General features: G+C 38.3%; 1 protein-coding gene across 31 annotated transcripts in view; it reads left to right on the forward strand.

Annotated features, from left to right (window-relative positions):
* Positions 1 to 23,943, forward strand: part of RBFOX2 (RNA binding fox-1 homolog 2) — a 290,938-nt gene that overhangs the window by 209,505 nt on the left and 57,490 nt on the right. For all 31 annotated transcript variants that reach the window (XR_004030927.1, XM_030815643.1, XM_030815639.1 and 28 more), the window contains one exon: positions 11,732 to 11,956. Coding sequence is in view for 30 of the 31 variants with exons in the window: in XM_030815643.1 (XP_030671503.1) it covers positions 11,732 to 11,956 (225 nt within the window). In the remaining variant the exon portion in view is untranslated. The remainder of the gene's footprint in view (positions 1 to 11,731; positions 11,957 to 23,943) is intronic.

Here is a 23,943-nt window from a genome sequence, read left to right on the forward strand (position 1 = left end):
TCTGGCCTGGGAACCTCTGCCTTTTAGGGAACTATTAAAAGAGGGTCAGTCCTCAAAGGACTGACAGAGGGAAGGATAGGATACTACTGCTTTTTTTTTTTTTTTTTTTTGAGACAGAGTCTCACTCTGTCCCCCAGGCTGGAGTGCAGTGGCACAATCTCAGCTCACTGCAACCTCCACCTCCACCTCCCAGGGTTCAAGCAGTTCTCCTGCCTCAGCCTCCCAAGTAGCCGGGATTACAGGCGCCCTCCACTACACCCCACTAATATTTTTAGTAGAGACAGGGTTTCGCCATGTTGGCCAGGCTGGTCTCCAACTCCTGACCTCAGGTGATCCGCCCACCTTGGCCTCCCAAAGTGCTGGATTACAGGTGTGAGCCAACACGCCTGGCCAGGCTACTGCTGCTTTTCCTCATAAGCTCTTACCTATTTGATTTGCTATCATGTGCATGTATTAATTTGATAAAGATAAAAAAATAAAATTTAAAAAGGAAAAATGAATTACCAGAAACACTGTGGAAATAACTATCAAAGATGTTTTAGAATGCATTTAGAAAACAGAATGAACTTCAAATATGACAAGATAGGATCTAATTAGTTTATATCAGGACCATCTTGGACTGCTAGAATTGATCCTTTCTCCTTTCCCACTCTTTCTTGCTCACTCCTTGTTAGCCTACAGTACCCTGGGGTTGAAATCTAGTAGTCTTCTTCTCCTTCATACCCGTTGCCAGGTTCTGCCAAGTCTGCCTTTGTATTGTCTTTGCTTGGGCCCCCCCAATCTATATCTCGCTGTGCCTGTTGTATGTAGTTCATAGCTTTAGTATAAGTCCCTTCAAAGTTCGTGGTATCCTTCTAATGAATCTCCTTGTCTTCCCTACCTCATATCACCTTTGTTTCCTGATGCTGAGTGTTGGTCGCTTCCTGTGCCACCATATCACTTTTGTTATAATAGAACTTTGTGTTTGCTTCTATACTCTACTAGGTTGAAACATCTTTTATCTCTTTAATGAATACTTATCGAGAGCTTTTAAGGCAGCCACTGGGATACAAAGATGAATTAGGTCTGGACAATTAACTGCCTTCAAAGAGTTCATGTTCTGTAAAGACAATACATATGTAAGCAAATAATTGTAATTGAATATAAGCACCACAATAGAGTTAAGTATTAGATTGGGGAGGGCAGGAGGAAGGAATGATTTTTTTCCCCCTTTTTGAGTGAATTAGAAACCTCTAGAGAGGAGTAGATGCCCAAATACCTATTAAAGATTGTGTATGTATTAGTCCAATGAGTAGAAAGGAGAAAAGCTTTCTAAGCAGAAAGAATACTATGTGCAAAGAAACTGGAAGGTGAAACAGTACATGGTGTTTTCAGCATTCGACACACATTAGATTACCACCTGCGCCAGACCCTCTTCATCTCAGGTGAATTATCAGGGTTGCCTCCCAACAGGGCTCCCTGCCTTTGCCTTTGCCGAGTGGTACATTTAAAACCTAATTCTGACCACATCACTTCTCTGCTCAGAACTCTCAGTGGAGTGTAAAAGCTAACCTCCCTGCAGTGGCTGTAAGCTTTACAGGATTTCTATCAACGTCCCTTTTTCCCTACCGCTACCTTTCTCACTTCGTCTCCTGCCACTCTGTTCCATGCTTACTCCAGTCTGATCACATAGGTCTTCAAGGCCTCCATGTTCCTAGTTCTTAGAATGAGCTGCTTGTATTTTTGCCTATGGGACTTTGCATTTGTGTTCCCTTTGTCTGGAGTCTTTCTTCCATCCAGATACACATATAGCTTGTTGCCTTAATTTCTAAATAAGTATGATCAGTGTTACCTTCCCAGACCAGCCTTAGAAAATAGAAATTCTCTGTCTGTCCAGCCCAATACCCTGATACCCTCTCTTATTTTTTCTCTGTAGCACACCATCTATTTATTGTTTTGCTTGCCAATTTATTATTTGTCTCTTCCTACTAGAGTGTAAACTCCATAAGGGCAGGGACTTTGTCTTTTTAATCACCGTCGTTTCCTCAGCAGCTAGAACAGAATATCTGACACGTGGTAGATACTCAATAAATATTTGATGGCAAGAGTTGAAGCTGAATAGATGAAGTGTGCAAGGGGCATGACTTCCATGCAAAGGTATTTGGACTTGAGACTGTAAGTCTCAAATCTAGGATTTTAAGAAGAAGGTAAATTAACTATCAGATTTAGGTTTTATTTTAGAAAGATCATTCTGGCAGCCACTTGGAGAGTTCATTAGGTTGAGGTTAAGTTAAAATAAAGCAGAACTCTTTAAAAACAAAAAAATATATATTATTTAGATAGCCTAGGTGAGAGCAGTGGCTCATTTTTCTTTTAATTTCCTACAGTACATAATGTGGACTCTCACATATAGCCTTATATGTATCTTAATAGAATGATTATTTATATTGTGGTAAGGTCCCTGGCAGAGTTGGTAAAGCTATTGAGAGAATGGTTCCTATCTTTTTTTATAGACGTATACTGCAGAAGCAGGTATTCAATTACGTGGTTAATTCAATTACCAGGCATTTTCTAAAGGGCACCTCCTATGTGCTCATCATCAGTTCGTTTGGTGAGGAAGCTATGATGAAGACGTTTATGATTCAGTCCCTGGTTGACTTAGGGACTTTACTTGTTAAATGATTAGAGAATATATAAGCCACCACGTAACCATGGTTGTAGACAAAATGTGTTTTGTTCCGAGAAAGGGATAGGGAAAACTTTTCTCTGTTACTATATGTATATCATGTGAATTTTCTGTTTTAAAGAGGTGGACTACAAGAGAATACCCAACAAAATTTATAAAGCATAATTAAATATTTTGTAATTCAGAAGACACTCTAATACCTTGCCAGTGTTTTATTTGGAACCTGAGTGTCAACTATTTCTTTGTTTTGTTTTTTCCTTAGAGACATGGTCTCTCTCTGTCGCTCAGGATGGAGTAGAGTGGTGTGATCTAGGCTCACTGCAGCCTCAAACTCCTGGGCTCAAGTGATCCTCTCGCCTCAGCCTCCTGAGTAGCTAGTACTACAGGCGCATGCCACCACACCTGGCTATTTTAAAAAAAATTTTTTGTAGAGATAGGGTCTCGCTATGTTGCCCAGGCTGGTCTTGAACTCCTGGCCTCAAGCAGTCCTCCCACCCCGGCCTTCCAAAGTGCTGGGTTTACAGGTGTGAGCAACGCCACCTGGCCGTGACTATTTTTAAGACTATTCCAGTTTAGCATATGGAAGATGCAAACTTAATTGTCCATGATGACAAAATAAATAATAAATTAATTTAGATTGTAGTGAAAAGTTTGGTTGAGAAAAAGAATAATTTTCCATGGATTGTGTAAATCCATTAGAATAGAATATTTACATTGAATAGAATAGACAGTTAACTATTAATTGTAAGGGGCTTCCATTTCCAAGGAAGCAGGTAGCTGAACCAGAGTAGTTCTTGCTGTCTGTTGTTGCCAGTGGAAGACATGATTCATGAATATTTGAAGTTCTAAATACTTCTTTAAGGAGAAATAGAGGAAAGAGCTTTTAAGAGGTTGGAGATATTAAGACTATTACAGGGTTTGTTGCTTTTCATCTAATAGACTATAGGTTTGAATGACTTTGTTCTGAAATATTTATTTTCCTGTTTAAATATTCATTGCTGTGAGATTGCAAAACTCAGCCTCAAGGGAAAGACCGGACTGGCTTTTCCCTCTGAGTAATTCAGAAGAGGGGGGTGTGTGTGTGTGTGTGTGTGTGTGTACAAGTGATTTGGAGGCAAGTTTACAATATTCTTGTTGGCCAAGCCTGTAACTGCCCTTAAATTTACATATACCAGCTTCTGTCATTTATTGTTATTCTAAGCAAGGATTTATATTGTATTGCCTGGTTTTTTAAAAATTTATTTTATTAATTGTCTGTTTATAAGAGCTCAAGATTGTACTGGTCATGTTCCTGAATTCCATCGCTCCTTTACATGACCGTAGCACACTCATCTTTTGGTCCTGATTCTTTGGTTATACCCATGCTAAAAGAAGGATCCATTGTGAGGCCTACATTTCAGTAGATTTGCACTTTAGAAAACAACTAGTTTTTATTCTCTTAGCTGCAGGTTCCATATAAGAAGGTAACCCTCTACTTTTAGGAAACTTACATTTATAGCCACTGTCACCTTCCTCTCATCGTCTGTGCTCTCTTTTTATTTATTTATTTATTTATTTATTTATTTATTTATTTATTTATTTATTTTGAGACAAGGTCTTACTCTGTTGTCCAGGCTGGAGTGCAGTGGCACGATCTTGGCTCACTGCAACCTCTGCCTCCGATGTTCAAGTGATTCTCGTGCTTCAGCCTCCCAAGTAGCTGGGATTGCAGGCGTACACCATCACACCTGGCTGTTTTTGTATTTTTAGTAGAGATGGGGTTTCACCATGTTGGCCAGGCTGGTCTTGAACTCCTGACCTCATGTGATCCGCATGCCTCGGGCCTCCCAAGGTGCTGGAATTACCTTGGGAGCCACGGCGCCTAGCCTCTATGCCCTCTTTAATCTCTTAGCTGACTCTGTTCTTCTAAAGGTGTAGATGCTTTTGGGACATGTCCTGGAGGCATGCTGCAACCATAATTCTCTCCCATTTTGCCAGCCAAAGCCTCTAAATCAGTGTTTCTCAGAATGTGGGACCCAAACCACCTACACCAGTAAGTACCAGGGTCCTGCTGCAACCCACTGAATCCTAATCTATGGGGAAAGGATCTTGACATGTGCATTTTTAAATATGTTCCCTGAGTGGGTGTTATATGCAATAAAATATGGGCATCTTTGCTTTCAAAGAACAAGGTAAAAGATGAGTTGGTAGGTGTGAGGAGCTGGGTAGTATGGAAGTAGTTTCTTACTGCATCTTACTGTTGAGACTGAAGCAGGAATGGATGTGTCTGAACTCCTTACCCAAAATTAGACAACATTTTTTTCTTAAACTTAATACTTCAATGGCGATTGGTTTTTTATTACAGTAATCTTTATTATGTAATCATTGAATCTGTTTTCATGAGCTTCCTTGGGATCTTGGCCATTGAGTCAGTTCCAAACAACCAAGTGAAAAGCGAACTCTTAGAATTCAACCTGAAGGTAAATATTTGGAGACTACATGGAGATTTCATTGTATAGATTTTTCCTCTCAATATCAAATTTACCTGCAAGTTGCCTAACATCTTATGGCTCTGAGTGTAGTTTAGATGTACTGTAAAAGAAAAAATGTATTACTTTTACCTAACTTACCAGAAATGTATTCAGGATTATTAGACACTAACACTTTTTTCTGCTCTGGGTGCTCAAAATTGTGAAACTTTCTTGAGGTGAGAAAAGCAAAACAATCCTACCCTACAGCTCTTCCTCTAGGTTATGGTAGTTTAAAGAAAAAGTTAAGAACAGTTCAATAGCTTGGTTGTCTTTAGACTTAAAAACAAAACAAAACAAAAAACCAGAAAATTTCAGATACTGAAGGAAGGAGATTTGGGGGTAGCACTGTTAAACTTAAGTATTTGTGTAAGTTAAGAATCTAGAGTAATTTTGCTTTAAGTCTAGCAAATGAGCATTGTTTTGTCTTTATATGTGTTTGTTTATCCATTTTATTTATCTGGATTTTCTTGGTCTGTTCTTCTACAGAGTTAATTTAAAAAAAAAATTGATCCTAGATGATTTTAAATCCAGTTTTGTCTTCTTATCTTTCTGAGAGAACAGTTATATAGCTGTTATTTTCCTCTTGTCACAGACAGCTGGGCAGAAGCCACTGCTTTTAGTACCAGATCTGAGAATGACAGGCCTTTGCCTAGGTACTCTTTTTTTTAAACAAAGGCAAATAGAGTTTGAAATCTGAGCCCATCTAAGCAAATCCCAAGGGATCAAAATGATATAATTTGTAAAAATACTTAAGAGTAAAAACATTTTATTTGTATTATAATCCTAGAAAATTAATTTCCATTTATAAACAGCACTAGAAAAATTATGAGTGACGTTGTCAGTGGTAATAAACTGGTGAGAATATGCTCTACCTAAATAATGAGGTGATTATTTTTATGATGGTGTGAATAAAATTAATATTGATCTGTTTGTGTGCATGATCCATTCTGACCATATATGTGGTATGGGAATTGAGAAGCTTTTAGGATTTGCAGCCTGTTGATTAGAAGCAATACAATAGCAGGTTATGTATGTAAGTGGGACTCAAGGTGACCAAACTGGGAAAATTAGAATGAAGTTGAGGAATAAATGAGAAGATATAAACAAAAATACACCCTTCTCTCTCAAAGCTTACATAGACTTTAATTATCCTAGAAATATGAAGACAATTATATTTTGGGTCATTTCTGTGTTCTCTTACAGTACTGTGCATAGCTTTTAAATAATATTCAGAATAATTCAGTAGAAACAGAAAATATGCTAAAGAATCAATAACAAAACAGTTTCACCTGCTCTCTCAATTAATTTTCACAACCACCTCTGAAGTGAACAACCCATCTGGTAAGTGGTATAATTGGGATTTAAACTCAAGTCTGACTTTTAGGTTCATGCTTTCTTCTGTTTTACTACATTTCATGTAAACTAGGGAGAAGGCACACGGTTGAACCTAGAAAAAACACTGGAAGTCACCTGTTGGTAGGTGATAATTGAACCTCTGAGATTGCTGTGGGTAAGGCAATAGACTGTTGAATGGGTTCCTGTTTGATGACTATAATACTATAGTTGTCTGTCCATAGCCATGGGTTCTGCATCTGTGGATTCAAGTAGCTGCGGATTGAAAAATTAGGGTGGGAAATTGGATGACTGTCTCTGTACTAAACACGTACAGACATTTTTTCTTTTTAGGAGACAGGGTCTCCCATTGCCCAGGTTGGTCTCCAACTCCTGAGCTCAAGGGAGCCTCCCTCCTTGGCCTCCCAAAGCATTAGGATTACAGCTGTGAGCCACTGGCCTGACCAGACTTTTTTTTCTTGACACTTTTTTCTTTTCTTTTCTTTTCTTTTTTTTTTTTTTTTTTTTTTTTGAGACAGGGTCCCACTCTGTCACTCAGGCTGGAATGCAGTGCCATAATCATAGCTCGCCACAGCCTCTACCTCCCAAGCTCAAGTGATCCTCTTGTCTCAGCCTCCTGAGCAACTGGGACTACAGGCACATGCTACCATGCCCAACTAATTTTTTAAAATGTTTTGTAGAGACGGGATCCCACTATGTTGCCTAGGCTGGTCTCAAACTCCTGGGCTCAAGTGATCCTCCCTCCTCAGCCTCCCAAAGAGCTGGAATTACAGGCATGAGCCACCATGCAGGGCCTTGTCATTATTTTCTAAACACTACAGCATAAAAACTACTTATATAACATTTACATTGTACTAGGTATTATAAGTAATCTAGAGATGATTTAAAGTATACAAGAGGATGTGTGTAAGTAGGTTATATGCAAATACTATGCCATTTTATATAAAGGACTTGAGTATCCAAGGATTTTGGCATCTGTGGTGGGTGGGGGCTGGGAGGTTCCTGGAACCAATTACCTGCAGATATGAAGGGACAACTGTATATTTGAATTTAGAATGAAAACATTTAGCATATTTCACATTGTACACCAAAAGGCTGTATATAATATGTATCGCCTCTGTTACTATCTGTGGTTTAAAAGAGAAAGACATCATTCTCAACTCAGAAATTAATAGTTACATTTGATTTTCACTCACAGCAGGTCAACAACTCTTAAAGCCTGTGTTTGTAAGACAGAAGGAAATTAAGCACATAAAGCACAAGCACGTAAATGTTGATTCTTTGCTTTCCTAATGCTTCCCCACTTCTACCTTCCCATCCCTACACTCCAGTTTGATATCAACCCAAGATACCAACACTTGTTTCACTCTGTGTTATCCCTTGTTATGCTCTCTAGCCCAACAACGCAGTTTGCTGTAATGTGCACGCATGTGACTTTCTATCTCAATCTTCCTCTATTTCATAAATGTTTAACACTTCATATTTATTATGTACGATGTGGGATTCTACATTGTACAGGACTGTCTCCACCCATGATAATGAGCCTTTTCATCTAATAGGGGAGTTAAAATACAAATTTAGATTTGCTAAGTATGAGGCTTTAGATTTAAATGTCTTGTAGGGGATGCAAGCTAAATGTTGTAAGAATATAGGAAAGGAAGGAATTACTTTTAACTGGAAAAGGAAGAAAGTTTATAAATTGCTAGGTTAGGGAAAAGAGCTATTCTATCTAGCTTTGTGGACTAAAGAGAAAGCTAGTAATTTCTTTTCTCAGATGAGATATATACCTAAGCAGCTTAGCCTCTGGTAATAGAAACAAAACATTTTTATATAAGTATAGAGGTAAATTCATACCTAGAAATACTCATGTGAACTGTTATCTCATAGTTTGCTGAAGGCTGTTGTACTTCTGAGCATAGAACTTTGGAATATGGCCTGGAAATTTAATAGAAATCTGAAACCATTTAACATTTTTAATAATATATACTTGGGGAAATATTCAGACATTGCAGGCTATATGGGAGAAGATGTTAAATCACTCCTATCCCAATTGCATTCCCTTAGTATATAAACAATTCTTGTTCCATTTTTAACAAAAATTTTAAAAGAAATTTCTATAAGTAACAAAATAATCCACCAAGAATTTGTTCTTGACCTCTTAAGGGAGGTTACATTACCCCTCTAGGAAAACAGAGCCTCTGCCTGGCTTGCGTTTCTGTAAAACGCCTAGTGCCTAGGCTACAAGTGGATTGCAGGAAATGTTTTTACCTTTCTCCCCATCTCCCACTGCTAATTGATGTGTTTATTCAGTTAACTGAGTCAGCCCTGTTGAGAATACCCCTGTGGGAGAATTCATACTGTGTACTTGTGTGCCAGAGTCTCATTCCTGGCAGGCTGGGGTGGAGAATGGAGGCTGGAGTAAAACGAGGAGGCTGAGAGGAGCAGTGTCAGAGCAGGAGAAAGTCCCCTTGGCCTCCCTTGGCCTTGTTAATCCTAACTTGAAAACTGTGTCTTTTAGCCTTTACCAATTATTTAGTAGAACTTTCTTATGGATTCCTGTAAGATTATACTTATGCCTGATGTGGGCATAAGACCTTTGGTGCGTTTATTGTGTTTCATTCACCAATCCACCTGAATTCCAATTCATTTCTTTTTCATGTCTATCTTCAGGCCAGTAGATTCAGCGAGGGCTTCTGAAGCAGTATGTTTCATATGGCTAGATAGATACAGAGAGATAGAGCATTGAATAATTTGAAGGAGAAGGGAGATAACTATTTTATATCTCTCATCAGATGCCCAGAATAGCCATAAAGACATCATAAAAACTATCCTAACCTAGAAATAATGAAAAGAAGTTATATAGTGATGGGTGACAAAGATAGACTTTTTCCAAAAAAATTTAAAGTTTTCATAGCATATTTTCTAAGAACTAAAGAGAGGGATTTTTTTTTTCTATCTTTTGAGATGGAGTCTCACTCTGTTGCCTGGGCTAGAGTGCAATGGCAGAGATGTCAGTTCACTGCAATGTCCTCCTCCTGAGTTCAAGCGATTTTCCTGCCTCAGCCTCCCAAGTATCTGGGATTAAAGGCATTTGGCACCATGCTTGGCTAATTTTTGTATTTTTAATAGAGATGGAGTTTCACCATGTTGGCCAGGCTGGTATTGAACTCCTGACCTCAAGTGATCCGCCTTCCTCAGCCTCACAAGGTGCTGGGATTACAGACATGAGCCACCACACCCAGCCTTTTTTTTTTTTTTTCTTAAAAGACAGCGTCTTTCTGTTGCCCAGGCTAGAGTGGTGCAATCATGGCTCACTGCAGCCTCCAGCTCCTGGGCTCAAGCAATCCTCCTTTCTCAGCCTCACAAGTAGCTGGAACTACACATAACCACCATGCCCAGCTAATTTTTTAAAGTTTTTCTAGAGACGGGGTCTCTCTGTGTTGGCCAGGCTGATCTTGAACTCCTAGCCACAGGCAGTCCTCCCGTCTTAGCCTCCCAAAGTGCTGGGATTACAAGGGCATGAACCATTATGTCCAATAGCAGGAAAATTTTTATGTAAAGCAATTTATTTTTATTTTTATTATTAACTTCTGTTACAGAATCTTCATTCCTGCCTTTACTAGTTTGCAAGGGCTGCCATAACAAAGTATTACATAACAATATAGAAATGTATTTTCTCACCATTTCTGGAGGCTAGAAGTGCGAGATCAGGGTGTCAGCAGGGTTGGTTTCTTCTGATGTCTTTTTTAGTGGCTTGTAGATGGTCATGCTCTGTGCCTTCATGTGGGCCTCCCTCTGTATGTGTCTATATCGACATTCCCTTTTCTTGTAAGGACACCACTCCAATTGGATTAAGACCCACCCTCATGACGTCATTTTAACTTAATTACCTTTTTAAAGACCCTATCTTTAAAAACAGTGACATTTTGAGGTACTGAGGGTTAGAACTTCAACATATGGGTTGGGGAGGAGCACAACTCAACCTATGACTCTGCCCCTTCCCACTGATAACTGTAATCAGTTCATCACTTTTTTATCTAGGCTGTGGCAGCCCCCCACCCCTAATTGTCTGCCTTTTTTCTTTCACCACTATTATGTAAAGCAGTTTTTACTGCCAAGTAGAAATGATTCTTGGACATTGGAGACAGCTGAATTTTGAAGTTGTTTAACTTTTAAATGGAAGAGAGTTATGAATTTTTGTTTCGAGGTAGGTCACTACCATTCTCTTAAGGGTAACACAGTAATTCAGTGTTTCAGAATATTGGCTTCCCTTTATTGATGATATATTTTTTGTCATTCTTTTTAATATTTAAAACAATATATTTGTATAGGTTTTATTACAAAAATAATACATGCTTATTATTAGGGGCACAAGGAAACTTTTGGGGGTTTTGGATATATGTGTTGACTATCTTGATTGTGGTGATGATTTCATGAGAATGTAAGTGCATATATCAAAACTTAACCAAATTGTGTACTGTAAATAAATAAGTGCTGTTTATCATATGACAGTTATATCACAATAAAACTGCTTAATTTTTTTGCTGATTTGATGACTAAAAACTTGGACTTACTTTGATGTTAAGGTGAATTTTCGTGACAGTTAATGAGGTTGAGCGTTTTTATTAGTTGTTTGTATTTCATTTTCAATGAATTGTTCAGATATACACTTTGCCTCTTTTTCTCTTGGGATGTGTGTGTTTGCGTATACATGTGTGTCTGTCTTGTCAACTTGGTTTACCCACTCTGGGACTAGTGATAATAACCCAGCATCTCTCTTACCTTTTGCTAATATTTTCTCCTAGTTGATTTTTCTTTTTTGTTTTTTGTATTTTTTTAGGGACATAGTCGCTCTCTGTTGTATAGGCTGTAGTGGCTTGTGGTCCAAAGTGGGCTCTCCACCTACTTTTAATTTAAAGCAAAGATTTTTGCCCCTTTGGCATCTAGTCCACTTTAATATGGTTGTGGGCCTGTCTAGTAACCACACATTAACAAAAGTGAGTGTGTGTGTGTGTGTGTGTCTCTGTCCACATACATACATCTATGTGTGTATGTATAATAATATTTTCCGCAATCCTGGGCAATAAGCATTCCATTTTACCTATGCAGTGAGAGAATATTCAGAGAATTCCATATACTCACTTTAAAAATAGTTACGTAACAAGGATTCAAAGTCACTTTTTCTTTTTCTCGTTTGTTTTAGGGTAACCAGGAGCCGACAACAACTCCTGACGCAATGGTTCAGCCTTTTACTACCATCCCATTTCCACCACCTCCGCAGAATGGAATTCCCGCAGAGTATGGGGTGCCACACACTCAAGACTATGCCGGCCAGACCGGTGAGCATAACCTGACACTCTACGGAAGTACGCAAGCCCACGGGGAGCAGAGCAGCAACTCACCCAGCACACAAAATGGATCTCTTACGGTACGTGAACCATGAGGTGAAAAATGGAAGGATGCATAGCAATCATATCGAAATCATCACCCTAATTATACAACTAGAAAACTCTTGGAATTAATTTAGCGTTTACACCTGTTCTCATTTACGCCTTCTCTCAGCAGCATTGTATACATTGTCCTCCCTCCTCCTAGAAATACTTAGTCTCTTGGCTTTTCGAGCTCTCCCAATTTTCCTGCCAAGCACTGGGTGTTCTGCTCCTGCCTCCTTCTCTGTTCAACTTTTAAATGGTGCAATACTCCATATATAGGTCCTGGAACCCCTTTTCTTCTTATTTTACATCCTTTCTCTACATAATTATACTACCAAACTCAAGCAAAACCTAGGAATATTCTTTATTTTCTTTCATCTGTACATCTAATTGATTAGCAAGTCTTGACAACCATAACTCTAAAACTACTTCATCTTTTTCTCTACATCTTATTACTCTTCCACCAAATTGCTTGTGTTTGAATCTCAATATGGCCCCTGCTAAACTGTATGACCTTGGACCAGTTATTTAATCTCTCTCTGCCCTTGGCTCACTCTAAAATGAAGATAATAGTACCTACCTGAAGAGGTTGTTAGGAAATTTAAAAGAATTTATCATCATCACTACTCTAGTCCAAATCTCGTCACTTATTTCCGGTATTACTGTTGCCTAACTTATCTATCCTCCACATACGACTAAGGTGGTTTTTTTTTTAATGCGAATGCCGATTTCCTACTTAACTCTTAATAGTTCCCTAATGCAATTAGAATGTAATCTGAACTCTGTACTTGGTTTACTAGTCTCTAGCCCCAGCTTACCTCTTTGACCTCACCTCTTACTACTAACTTGCTAACGTAAAGGAAATGTCGTAAATTAATAATAGGTATGTATCTCATACATATCAACATATGGGAAATTGTATTGTCTCTTGCTTTGTTGTCCAGGCTGGAGTACAGTGGCATGAACATAGCTAGCTCACTGCAACCTCAGTCTCCTGGGCTCAAGTGAGCCTCCTGCCTCAGCCTCCCATGTAGCTGGGACTACAAGCACACACCCCACACCCAACTCATTTTTTTATTTTTTTGTAGAGGCAGGGTTTCCTTTTGTTGCCCAAGCTTATTTTGAACTCCTGTCATGCTGTCCTCCTACCATGGTCTCCCAAAGTGCTGGGATTAGAGGCATGAGCCACAGCCCAGCCTTGTGTGGTCTGTTTCTAAAGATAGAAATGTTCTACAATCTGCATAGAAAGACCTAGCTCTGTTGTTAGATTTCTTTTTCTCTTTCCTATATCTGGTTATCAAAAGGAGAGCTTTATTCAGCCTTTAAGACACTTGCTAAGGATGGATTTAACCCATAAATGCTTTCAATTTTCTTTCATTAAGTATCGAACCACCAAGAAATTCCTACTTTCGATGTTTATTAGTTATGTATAAGCACATAATTTTATACTTCAGAACTAATTGGCTACAATAGATAATTTATTTGAAGAGTCTAAGCATGATAGGTAACAAATGAGACTTTCAGTAGCATTTGTTCTAGAATCATAAATGTATAGGCTAATGTATTGGTTGCATTTCCAAATAACTTTTTAATGATCATGTACTCACAGACCTATCAGAATAACTGTTTCAATTAAAGAAGTGAAAAAGAAGAAGTAAAATATATATGAGGCTTTTCCAAGGTATTTTAATTACTAAATAAATTTCTATGCTAATTATCAGGGTTTTTTTTCATTTTTATTCTCTGTTTCTTGTTAGTTTGGGTAATTTGTGTCTTTTTAGCAATTTGCTTCATATAAATTGTCAATTTTGTTGGTATAAAGTTATTCATAATTTCATATAATCTTTTTAATTTTTATAGGGTCTGTGGTGATATCCCTGTTTATATTCTTGATTTGGCAATTTATGTCTTCTCTCTTTTTTTATTGGTTAGTCTAGCTAAGGTTTATTAATTTGCAGATTTTTCCAGGAAACCAACTTTTTGTTTCATTGATTTTTGTTGTTTTTCTATTTTATTTTTCATTATTTTCCACTCTGTTATTTCTTTCTTCTACTTGCTTTGGGTTTGATTTGGTCTTTATTTTGCCAGCCTCTTGAGTTGCAAGCTTAGGTGATTGATTTTAGATTTTCTTCCTTTTTGTGTTTAAAACTGTAAACACAGGAAGTTTCCCTTTAGCTGCATACCATAAAATATGATCTATTTTGTTTTTATTTTTATTTCGTTCAAGACATTTTAAAATTTTTTCCTGTAGTTTCTTCTTTGCTCCTGGGTTGCATAGGAGTATGTTGTTTCCTTTCCAAATGTTTGGGGATTTCCCAAATTTCTTTCTTTTATTGATTTATAATTTAATTTCTTTGGAGCTTCATATGATTTCAATTTTTTTTAAATTTATTGAGACTTGTTTTATGGTTTAGTAGATGGTCTTTCCAACAAAATGTTCTTAACCAATTGGTTCTTTCATCAATATGAAATGTCCCTCTTTGTCTCTTTTACTATTTCTTGGCTTATAGTTAACCAAGAAATAGTAAAACTATTTGTCTGATATTAATGTAACCACTTCAGCCTTCTCATAGTTACTGTTTACATATTTTTTTCTGTCGTTTTGTTTCAACTGCTTTGTATCTGAAGTGTATCTCTTATTTAACAAAATAAAAAAAAGGGCCAGGCAGGTTGACTCACGCCTGTAATCCCAACACTTTGGGAGGCTGAGGCGGCTGGATCATCTGAGGTCAGGAGTTTGAGACCAGCCTGACCAACATGGTGAAACCCTGTCTCTACTAAAAATACAAAAATTAGCTGGGCGTGGTGGTGTGCGCCTGTTATCCCAGCTACTCAGGAGGCTGAGGTGGGAGAATCACTTGAACCGGGGAGGCAGAGGTTGCAGTGAACTGAGATCGCGCCACTGCACTCCAGCCTGGGCGACAGAGTGAGACTCCGTCCCCCACTCCCCGAAAAAAGCATACAGCTAGATCTTGCTTCTTGCTTCTTCATCCAGTCTGAAAATTTCTGTCTTTTTATTGGAGCACTTGGTCAATTTGCATCTTAATGTAATTATTAATGTAGGTAGATTTATGTCTGTCATTTTACTGTCTCATGCCTTTTATTGTTCCTTTGTTCCTTCTTTACTGATTCCTGTTAAATAATTCTTGTACCTTTTACATCCATTTGTGATATTTTTTCATTAGTTATTTTTTGTTTGTGCTGGTGTTTCTTGTATTTTCTTAGTGCTTTCTCAAGGAATTACATCTTTGACTTATCACAACTTATTACTGATGGTTGTGTGTGTGCACATGCATGTGTGTCTTATTTTGGTTAAATATAGCAGCTTAGGTCTAATATAGCTTCATTCCCCATGCTCCTTTGTGCTATTGTCATACATCTTATACCTGTATATTTTAGATATATAACAATACACTATTATAATTATTACTTTAAACAATCTTACTTTTTTTTTCTTAAGATCTTTTTTTAGGGCAGTTTTAGGTTCACAGTAAACTGAGAAGATAGTAGAGACTTATCCCATATACTTTCTGCTCCCACACATGCATGGCCTCCCCCACTAACAACATTTCACACCAGAGTGGTACACCTGTTACCACTGATGAACCTGTATTGATACATCTTTATCACCTAAAGTCTGTTAGAGTTTACTCTTAGTGGTGTACATTCTGTGGGTTTGGATAAATGTATAGCATATAGCCAGCATTATAGCATCATAAAAACTAATTTCACTGTCCTAAAAATCCTCTGTGGTCTGCTTGTTTATCCCTCTCTCCTCCCCACAACCCAACCCCTGGCAACCACTGATCTTTTAACTATCTCCATAGTTTTGCCTTTTTCAGAATTTCATGTAGTTGTAATCCCACAGTATGTAGCTTTTTTCTGATTGGCTTCTTTCACTTAGCAATATGCATTTAAGTTTCCTCTGTGTCTTTTCATGTCCTGGTAGTTCATTTCTTTTTCAGCACTGAATAATAACCCATTGGTCTGTATGTACCACAGTTTGTTTATCCATTGACCAACTTAAGGGCATCTTGGTTGCTTCCAGATTTTGGCAATTATGAATAAAGCTACTGTAAACATTCATATGCAGGATTTTTTGTGGCCTTAGTTTTGAACTTCTTGGGGTAAATACCAAGGGCCATGATTGCTGGATCATATGATAAGAGTATGTTTAGTTTTATAAGAAACCACCAAACTACTTTCCAGAGTGGCTCTACCATTTTGTATTTCCACCAGCAATGAATGAGAGTTCCTGCTGCTCCACATCCTCGCCAGCATTTGATGTCTGGATTTTGGCCATTTTAATAGATATGTAGTTGTATCTCATTGTTGTTTTAGTTTGCATTTCCCTGATGACATATGACATGGAATATCCTTTCATGTGGTTATTTGCTATCTTTGTATCTTATTTGGTGAGGTATCTGGTAAGGTCTTTGTCCTATTTTTTAATCAGGTTGTTTGTTTTCTTATTGTTAGGTTTTAGAGTTCTTTGTATATTTTGGATAACAGTCTGTTATCAGATAAGTCTTTTCCAAGTATTTTCTCCCAGTCTGTGGCTTTTTTCAGTTTCTTGACAGGATTCATTTTATGTTTTTTTGACCATTTTTAGTAATCTTCACGTTTTCCTGTAGGTCCAGGTTATTATCCAGTGTCATTTCCTTTCAGTCCAAAGGACTTCTTTTGGTATTTTTTTTAGAGTAGGCCTGCTGGAAACAAATACTGTTTTTGTTTATCTGGGAATGTTGTTTTATTATGTGTTCAGTTTTGAATGATAGTTTTGTTAGCTATAGAATTCCTGGTTGACAGTTTCTTCCTCCACCCCCCAGCCCTTTAAATATGTCATCCCATGGACCACTCCCATGGGAGTCAGCTGATTCTGATGAGAAGTCAGCTGTTAATCCTGGTGTTGGTCCCCCTGTAGGTGATGAGTTGTTCTTCTCTTGCTGATTTCAAGATTTTCTGTTTGTCTTTGGCTTTGAGCCATTTCTCTATGATGTGTCTAGGAGTGGATCTCTTTGTTTTTATCATACTTGGGTTCTCTTGAGATTTTGAAATATATATTCATCAAATTTGGGATGTTTTTTACCATAATTTCTTCAAATTTTTTTTCCTTTCTTCTCTCTTCCTGTGCCTCTCATTACACATAGTTTTTTTTTCCCCCGAGATGAAGTCTTGCTCTGTCGCCCAGGCTGGAGTGCAGTGGTGCAATCTCGGCTCACTACAACCTCTGCCTCCCAGGTTCGACCAATTCTCCTGCCTTAGCCTCCCAAGTAGCTGGGATTACGGGCATGTGCCACCACGCCCAGCTCATTTTTGTATTTTTAGTAGAGATGGGGTTTCACCATGTTGGCCAGGCCGGTCTCAAACTCCTGACCTCATGATCTGCCTGCCTCGGCCTCCCAAAGTGCTGGGATTACAGGCATGAGCCACTGCGCCTAGCCAACACATAAATTAAAATACTTGGTGTTCTCCCATAGGGGTTTTTGTTTCTTAAAAAAATTCAGTCTGAACCTAAACAGAATCTGAAGTTCTATTCACTTTTCTTGGATCTTTTTTCCTTCTGTTCTTTAGATTGGATAATTTCTGGTGGTCTCTTTTTCAGTTCACTCCTTCTTTGTTCTGCCATCCCAAATCTGCTGTTGAGCCCATCTAGTGATTTTTTTATTTCAGTTATTATACTTCTCAACTCCGGAATTTCCATTTACATTTTTCTACTGAGATTTCTTCTCATATTTTTCTTTAATTTTTATTGTTATTATTTTTTGAGATAGGGTCTTACTTTGTCACCCAGGCCGGAGTGCAGAGGTGTAATCACAGCTCACTGCAGCCTTGACCTCCTGGGTGCAAGTGATCTTCCTGCCTCAGCCTCCTGAGTAACTGGTACTACAGGCACATGCAACCAAACCCAGCTAATTTTTGTATTTTTTTGTAGAGACAGGGTCTTGCTGTGTTGCCCAGGCTAGTCTTGAACTCCTGGACTCAAGCAGTTCTCTCACCTCAGCCACCTAACATGCTGGGATTACGGGTGTGAGACACCGTGCCCAGCCTTAATTTTAAAAATATATTTGTATTTACTGCTTTAACGTTGTCTGCTAAATCCAACATCTGGGCATTAGTCGGTTTCTAGTTACTGCTTATTTTCTTGAATCTGGGTCACTTTTCTGTTTCTTTGCATGCTTGTAATTTTTTAATGAAAATTGGACATTTTAGTAATGTAGTGACTGTGGGGTGTTATTTATTTTTCTGAGATGGGCGTGTGTGTGTGTGTGTGTGTGTGTGTGTGTGTGTGTGTGTTTTAAGTAATTTGCCCATACTTAAACTATGACATCTGACTCCCACATAGTATATGGCCACTAGTGTTTCTGCTTAGTGATTTTCATTTGTTGTTTTATTGTTTTTAGCCTGGCTAGGAGGCACCCGTGTCTTCCTAGCTTAATGGTTAGCCTGTGACTAGTGCAGAGGCGGTGTTCAAACACCTGAAGCTTATTGAGCTTTCACCCTCTGATGATCCAGGTGGACTGGGAAGTGCATGCAAAGTTCAGCCAGTTCTTACGCCTGCCTTGGGTTTTCTTTCTATTGAGACCTCTCATGTCCCCCTTCCCCATCCCACCCAGGGATGTGAGGAGAGCGTATCCGGCCCTTTTGTGACTCTTTACTTTCCAGGATCTCCCCTTCAGATTTCTAGCTGGTCTTCCACTGCACCCTCATTAGACCACAGCCTCAAGCCAGAAGAATGTCTTCTCTCTGTTAGGTTCCCACCGGGTTGGCCCCTTTTAGCTGTCAGAGCTATGGATTTTCTACCACTCCTTCAATCTCCCCCTTGTCCCAAGTCAGATCTGTCCTCTCTGGCAGTGAAAATTGCTGGTTTTTATGGTCCCAGCCCTCCCCTGATAAAACTAAGTTTTAAGGCATTAAGTTTGTGTCTGGATGCTCTTGCCCCTAAGTTTAAGCAATTTCTCAGGACATCTCTCTATTTATTGTCTGTCTGCCCTTGATTGATTTCTAGAATCCTGAATAGCTGTTTTTGACAACTTTGTCCAACTTTCTTACTGTCATTTCCTTTTGAGGAAACAGTTCACTGACCTGTTCATGCCATCATAGCCAGAAGTCTCTTCCTTGAATCATTGCATGGCATTTTTTAATTACTTACTACATATCTTCTCATCATTGTCCATTTCTATTTCTCTTTTTTCCTTTATTGCTACTATTTTCAGTTGTTTCAGATCTCCAGTTGTATATTTCTAATGACGGTGATTAAGGGCAAGTTCTGTTCCTTAATGTAAATATATATATATTTACATTATATATATAGTTAAGACTTACATTCCTCGTTTATACTGGAAACCGTTCACCGTGAAATTTTGTATGTCAACCAATTTGAGTTCCTAAAGAGATAACCCATATGTATAGATTGTAAGTTTATCGCTGCCAAAAATAGATGAAGAGAAAATGGAAAATCCTTTAATTTGTGCCTGTGAACAGAGATAGCACAAGTTCTATAATTTCAGGAAGTTGTTAACAATAAAAGGAGAAATTTTTAGGATGCTCTGGTTGAAAGATGCTTCTTTTTTTTTAAGTGTACATTTTATTTTTTTTGATCTTATTTTTGAGACCGAGTCTCACTGTGTCACCCAGGCTGGAGTGCAGTGGCGTGATCTCAGCTCACTACAACCTCAGCCTCCGGGGTTCAAGCCATTCTCCTGCCTCAGCCTCCCGAGTAGCTAGGATTACAGGTGTCTGCCACCATGCCCAGCTAATTTTTGTGTTTAGTAGAGACGAGGTTTCACCATGTTGGCCAGGTTGGTCTCGAACTCCTGACCTCAAGTGATCCACCCACCTCAGCCTCCCAAAGTGCTGGGATTGCAGGTGTGAGTCACTCTGCCTGGCCCAAAAGTGTACATTTTAAATGTGAGGGTGAATTCTCTGCTCATAAGCCATTTATTTACTTTTGGGGGGAGAGAGAGAGTGAGTGAGTGTGTGTGTGTATGTGTTGTATATAGAGAGTTTGAACAGTTGAGCAATACATTGTAAAACCTAGATTTGACAATATTTAGGTTATTTTATTAGACTTTTACTATCTGCCTGTATGTCTTTTTTTTTTTTTTTTGAGACTAAGTCTTGCTCTGTTGCCCAGGCTGGAGTGCAGTGGCGCAATCTCGGCTCACTGCAAGCTCCGCCTCCCGGGTTCACGCCATTCTCCTGCCTCAGCCTCTCCAAGTAGCTGGGACTACAGGCGCCCGCCACCATGCCCGGCTAATTTTTTGTATTTTTAGTAGAGACGGGGTTTCACCTTGGTCTCGATCTCCTGACCTCGTGATCCGCCCGCCTCGGCCTCCCAAAGTGCTGGGATTACAAGCGTGAGCCACGGCACCCGGCCTGCCTGTATGTCTCTTAAAATGGTCTATCCAGTTTGATTACTCATCAGTTAAAAACAATGGTCTAGTAATTCATGTGGCCAATTAAATCTAAAAGTTAGATAGGAAGCGTTGTTATTTACAGATTTATTAATGATACCTCAAATTTGTATCTCACTTTTCAGTTTAAAAATTGCTTTCACAAACAATATTTTATTGTGGTTTATAAAATATCCCTTTGGGGTATATTAGAGTTTTTACAGATGGGGAATTCTAAGTCCGTGATCTTTGTTCTACCACTCCGACTTCCCATATTCAACATAGTGAAAGAAGATGGTGTACTGTGTATATTCACTGGTCCTCTTAGCAAGCACTTAGCATCTTTTCCCACTCAATCTAAGTCTTATCTCTGCCAAAAAGCCTTCCTGGACTTTTCTAGGCAAAGCCAAATTTGTGTGTCCTTCATTTAGGCTCAAGTATAACCCTAAGCTGACTGCTGTTTATGTAACATATAAATTGTGATTTTTAAATTGACTTTTGTCTTCCTAAGTTTTAAACTTTAAAAGAAGAAGTCATTTTTCATCTTTGCATTCCCTGACTTGTCACAGTGCCTGACACTTAATAGATACTCAGTAAATGCTTCTTGGGGAAAAAAAAATAAAACTAGGTACAATTGTATTATGGCAGTTCTGAGGAGAGAGAAGCTGAGGCTTCTTGGTGAATACAGCATTGATCTGGGCCTTGTATTAATGGTAATTAGAATTCGAGTAAGCATAGATGGTAGTGGGAAGAGTTAAGAACGTCAGTTCTCAGTACAAAGTTGAAGTGATGAGAAGGATCAAAATGCCTCAGGATAAAAGCATAGGTTTCTACTTGACTGAAGCTTTAGGTGTTTGGCAGAGACTAGTGGGAAATAAGGTGGAATAAGGGTCAGTTGAGCATAAATTGGGAAGAGTATTTGAATGCCAGGCTGAGAAATATGGACTTTATTAAAGATTTTGAGCAAGTAAATGAAGTGAGCAGAATTGTGCTCGGAGAAGATTGATCTGTCACAGAGTATGCAGGATGAATAGAGAAGCAGGCAGAAGATTAGGAAACAGTCTTAAGTGGTTATGTAGAGGGGGGAATGAATTCAGGAGACATTATGAAGGTAGAATATAGAGGATTTGACAGCTGGTTGGATGAGTAAGATAAGAGGTAGCACAAAGATTGTGCCATCCTTATTGTAATAATTGTCTTGAATAAATCATTTTACCTCCGATTTCAGCTTCCTCATCTATCAAATGAGGCTTATAATTGACCTGACTGTACAGGGTTGTAGTGAGAATAAATTAAGAAATGCTTTGGAAATTACTTGTTTAAGTAGTTCCTTAATTACCTTTTTTGGGGGGTGGGGGAAGGGGGTCTTTGAGGTAGGGTCTCACTCTGTCACCCAGGCTGGAGTGCAGTGGCATGGTCTCAGCTCACTGCAGCCTCTGCCTCCCAGGCTCAGGCAGTCCTCCTGCCTGAGCTGCCTTGAGTAGCTGGGACCACAGGTGTGCACCCCCACACCAGCTAATTTTTTTTTTATTATTTGTAGAGACAGGGTCTCCCTATGTTGCTCAGGCTGGTCTGGAACTACTGGGCTCAAGCAGTCCTCCCACCTCAGCATCCCAGAGTGCTGGGATTGCAGACGTGAGCCACCACATCCAGCCAAAGTAATTATTTTTAACCATCATAAGTCTTTTAAGATCAGTTGTCCCTATTTGTACTGTTTGTTGCTGTGAGCTACAGCTCCATTTAGGTATATTTCGTTTATGTTGGATAGTCTTAGCTTGATGGAGAGAACAAAAAGAAAAGAACTTGTACAAAAATGAGACCTGAGCATTAAAATCTGAAATGTTTATTTTTAAAATGTGTTTTAGAAATCGATTTTAACCTTGGGCTAGAAGCTTCTGCTCTTAAGATGAGAGCTTATTTTGATAGTCAGTTGGTCCCATACTGTGCATTAGCAAAAGAGGTAGCAGTTAGGGGTCTACCACCTGGGCCTGCAGACACTTGATCATCTCTGGGCCTGCCTGCAGAGAAAAAAGGACCTCAGTTCCTGTATCTTTAGATACTTTTCTAAATGGCAATGGGTATAAATAACCAAAGAATTTGAAGTAGACAAGCTTTAGTGAATACTCTTCAGATACGAGGTTTATATTTGTGTACATATTCTAACTACCTGTTGAATTTATTATTATTTGAATATAATATTATTCAATAGAATAGAATATTATTTGAATATAATATTATTCAATAATTAAAATATATTATTTGAATATATTATTCTTGAGGGTAGGAAATCTTTCTCTGTTTCTGTCACCTCTACTGGTATATTATGGATACAAACACTTACTAGCAAGTGCTTTCTAGTGGTGGGGAAGGCTTATAGTTGTTCTAAATTATTTAAGGACTGATATTTTGATTTAAAAGAAGGTAGCTCTGAATTATGTTTGAAGAGTGTATAAGGGGAAATAAGTGTATTTTATTTTCCTAATTATCCAGTTAGGAAAACCTTGTATTTAAGTGAAAGACTCACAACATGCTATGTCTCCTGAGTAAGTGATTCTGATTACATCAAACTAAGAAAAAGAAAGTATTTACATTATACACCATTTTCTTGAAAATGAAGTGGGCCTGTCACTTCAAGGGAAAAAACTGACACTATTTTTTTCCGTTGGTAAAATGTAAGCTCTCCTGGTAGAAATTAGAATTTTGAAAAATTTGTATCCTCCACTATGGGCTTGACAGTTTCTCAGTACTTAAAGATTTTTTCTGATGAGATCCGTGATGATAGTAACAAATGTGGTCTTGTACAATGGAATGTCCTCACATTTGAAAGAGCTCCATAACTCAGTAAGCCGATATTTTACAAATAATGACTGATGTTTAATGTTACAAAATCATGAGTAAAAGATTCATGCAAAGTGCATGATTGTCCAGTGGATTTTAGTGTAATAACATATGAAAAGTTCACTGATAAGGTTTCAGATTTGACATTGCAGTTAACTTTTAAGAAAGTACCACTTGTCAAGTTTTGATGTATTATCAAAGAAGACTCCACAGTTTTCTGAGAAGGCTATTGAAATACTTTTCCCTTTTCTAGCTGTCTGTGAGGCCAGATTTTTCTTTGTATACTTAAGTTAAAATAACATATTGTAACAGAGTAAATCCATACGTTAAAGGGAGTGCCAGTCTTCTAAGTAAATTTATTACATTTTGGAAAATGTTGTTAATTTTCTTTAAAATATGTTATTTACATTAACACGTAATTGGCTTATTATTTAAAATTAATTTTTAAATACTTTAAAAATTTATCAGCTTTAATTTCTAATGCCATAAATAACAATGGATATTACCTAAAGAAACAAAAAGCTCTCTGAATCCTCAGTCATGTTTAAGAGTTAAAAGGGTTTCCCACACGGAGGTGGGGATGTAAATAGAAGATTCTTTTCTTTGTAGGCCAGGCACAGTGGATCATACCTGTAATCTCAGCACTTAGGGAGGCTGAGGTCGGAGGATCACTTGAGTCCAGGAGTTAGAGACCAGCCTGGGTAACATGGCAAGACCCCATTGCTAAAAATTAAGAAGTTTTTTTAAGT

This window comes from Nomascus leucogenys, chromosome 7b (genome assembly GCF_006542625.1).
Source record: "Nomascus leucogenys isolate Asia chromosome 7b, Asia_NLE_v1, whole genome shotgun sequence".
NCBI lineage: Eukaryota > Metazoa > Chordata > Mammalia > Primates > Hylobatidae > Nomascus > Nomascus leucogenys.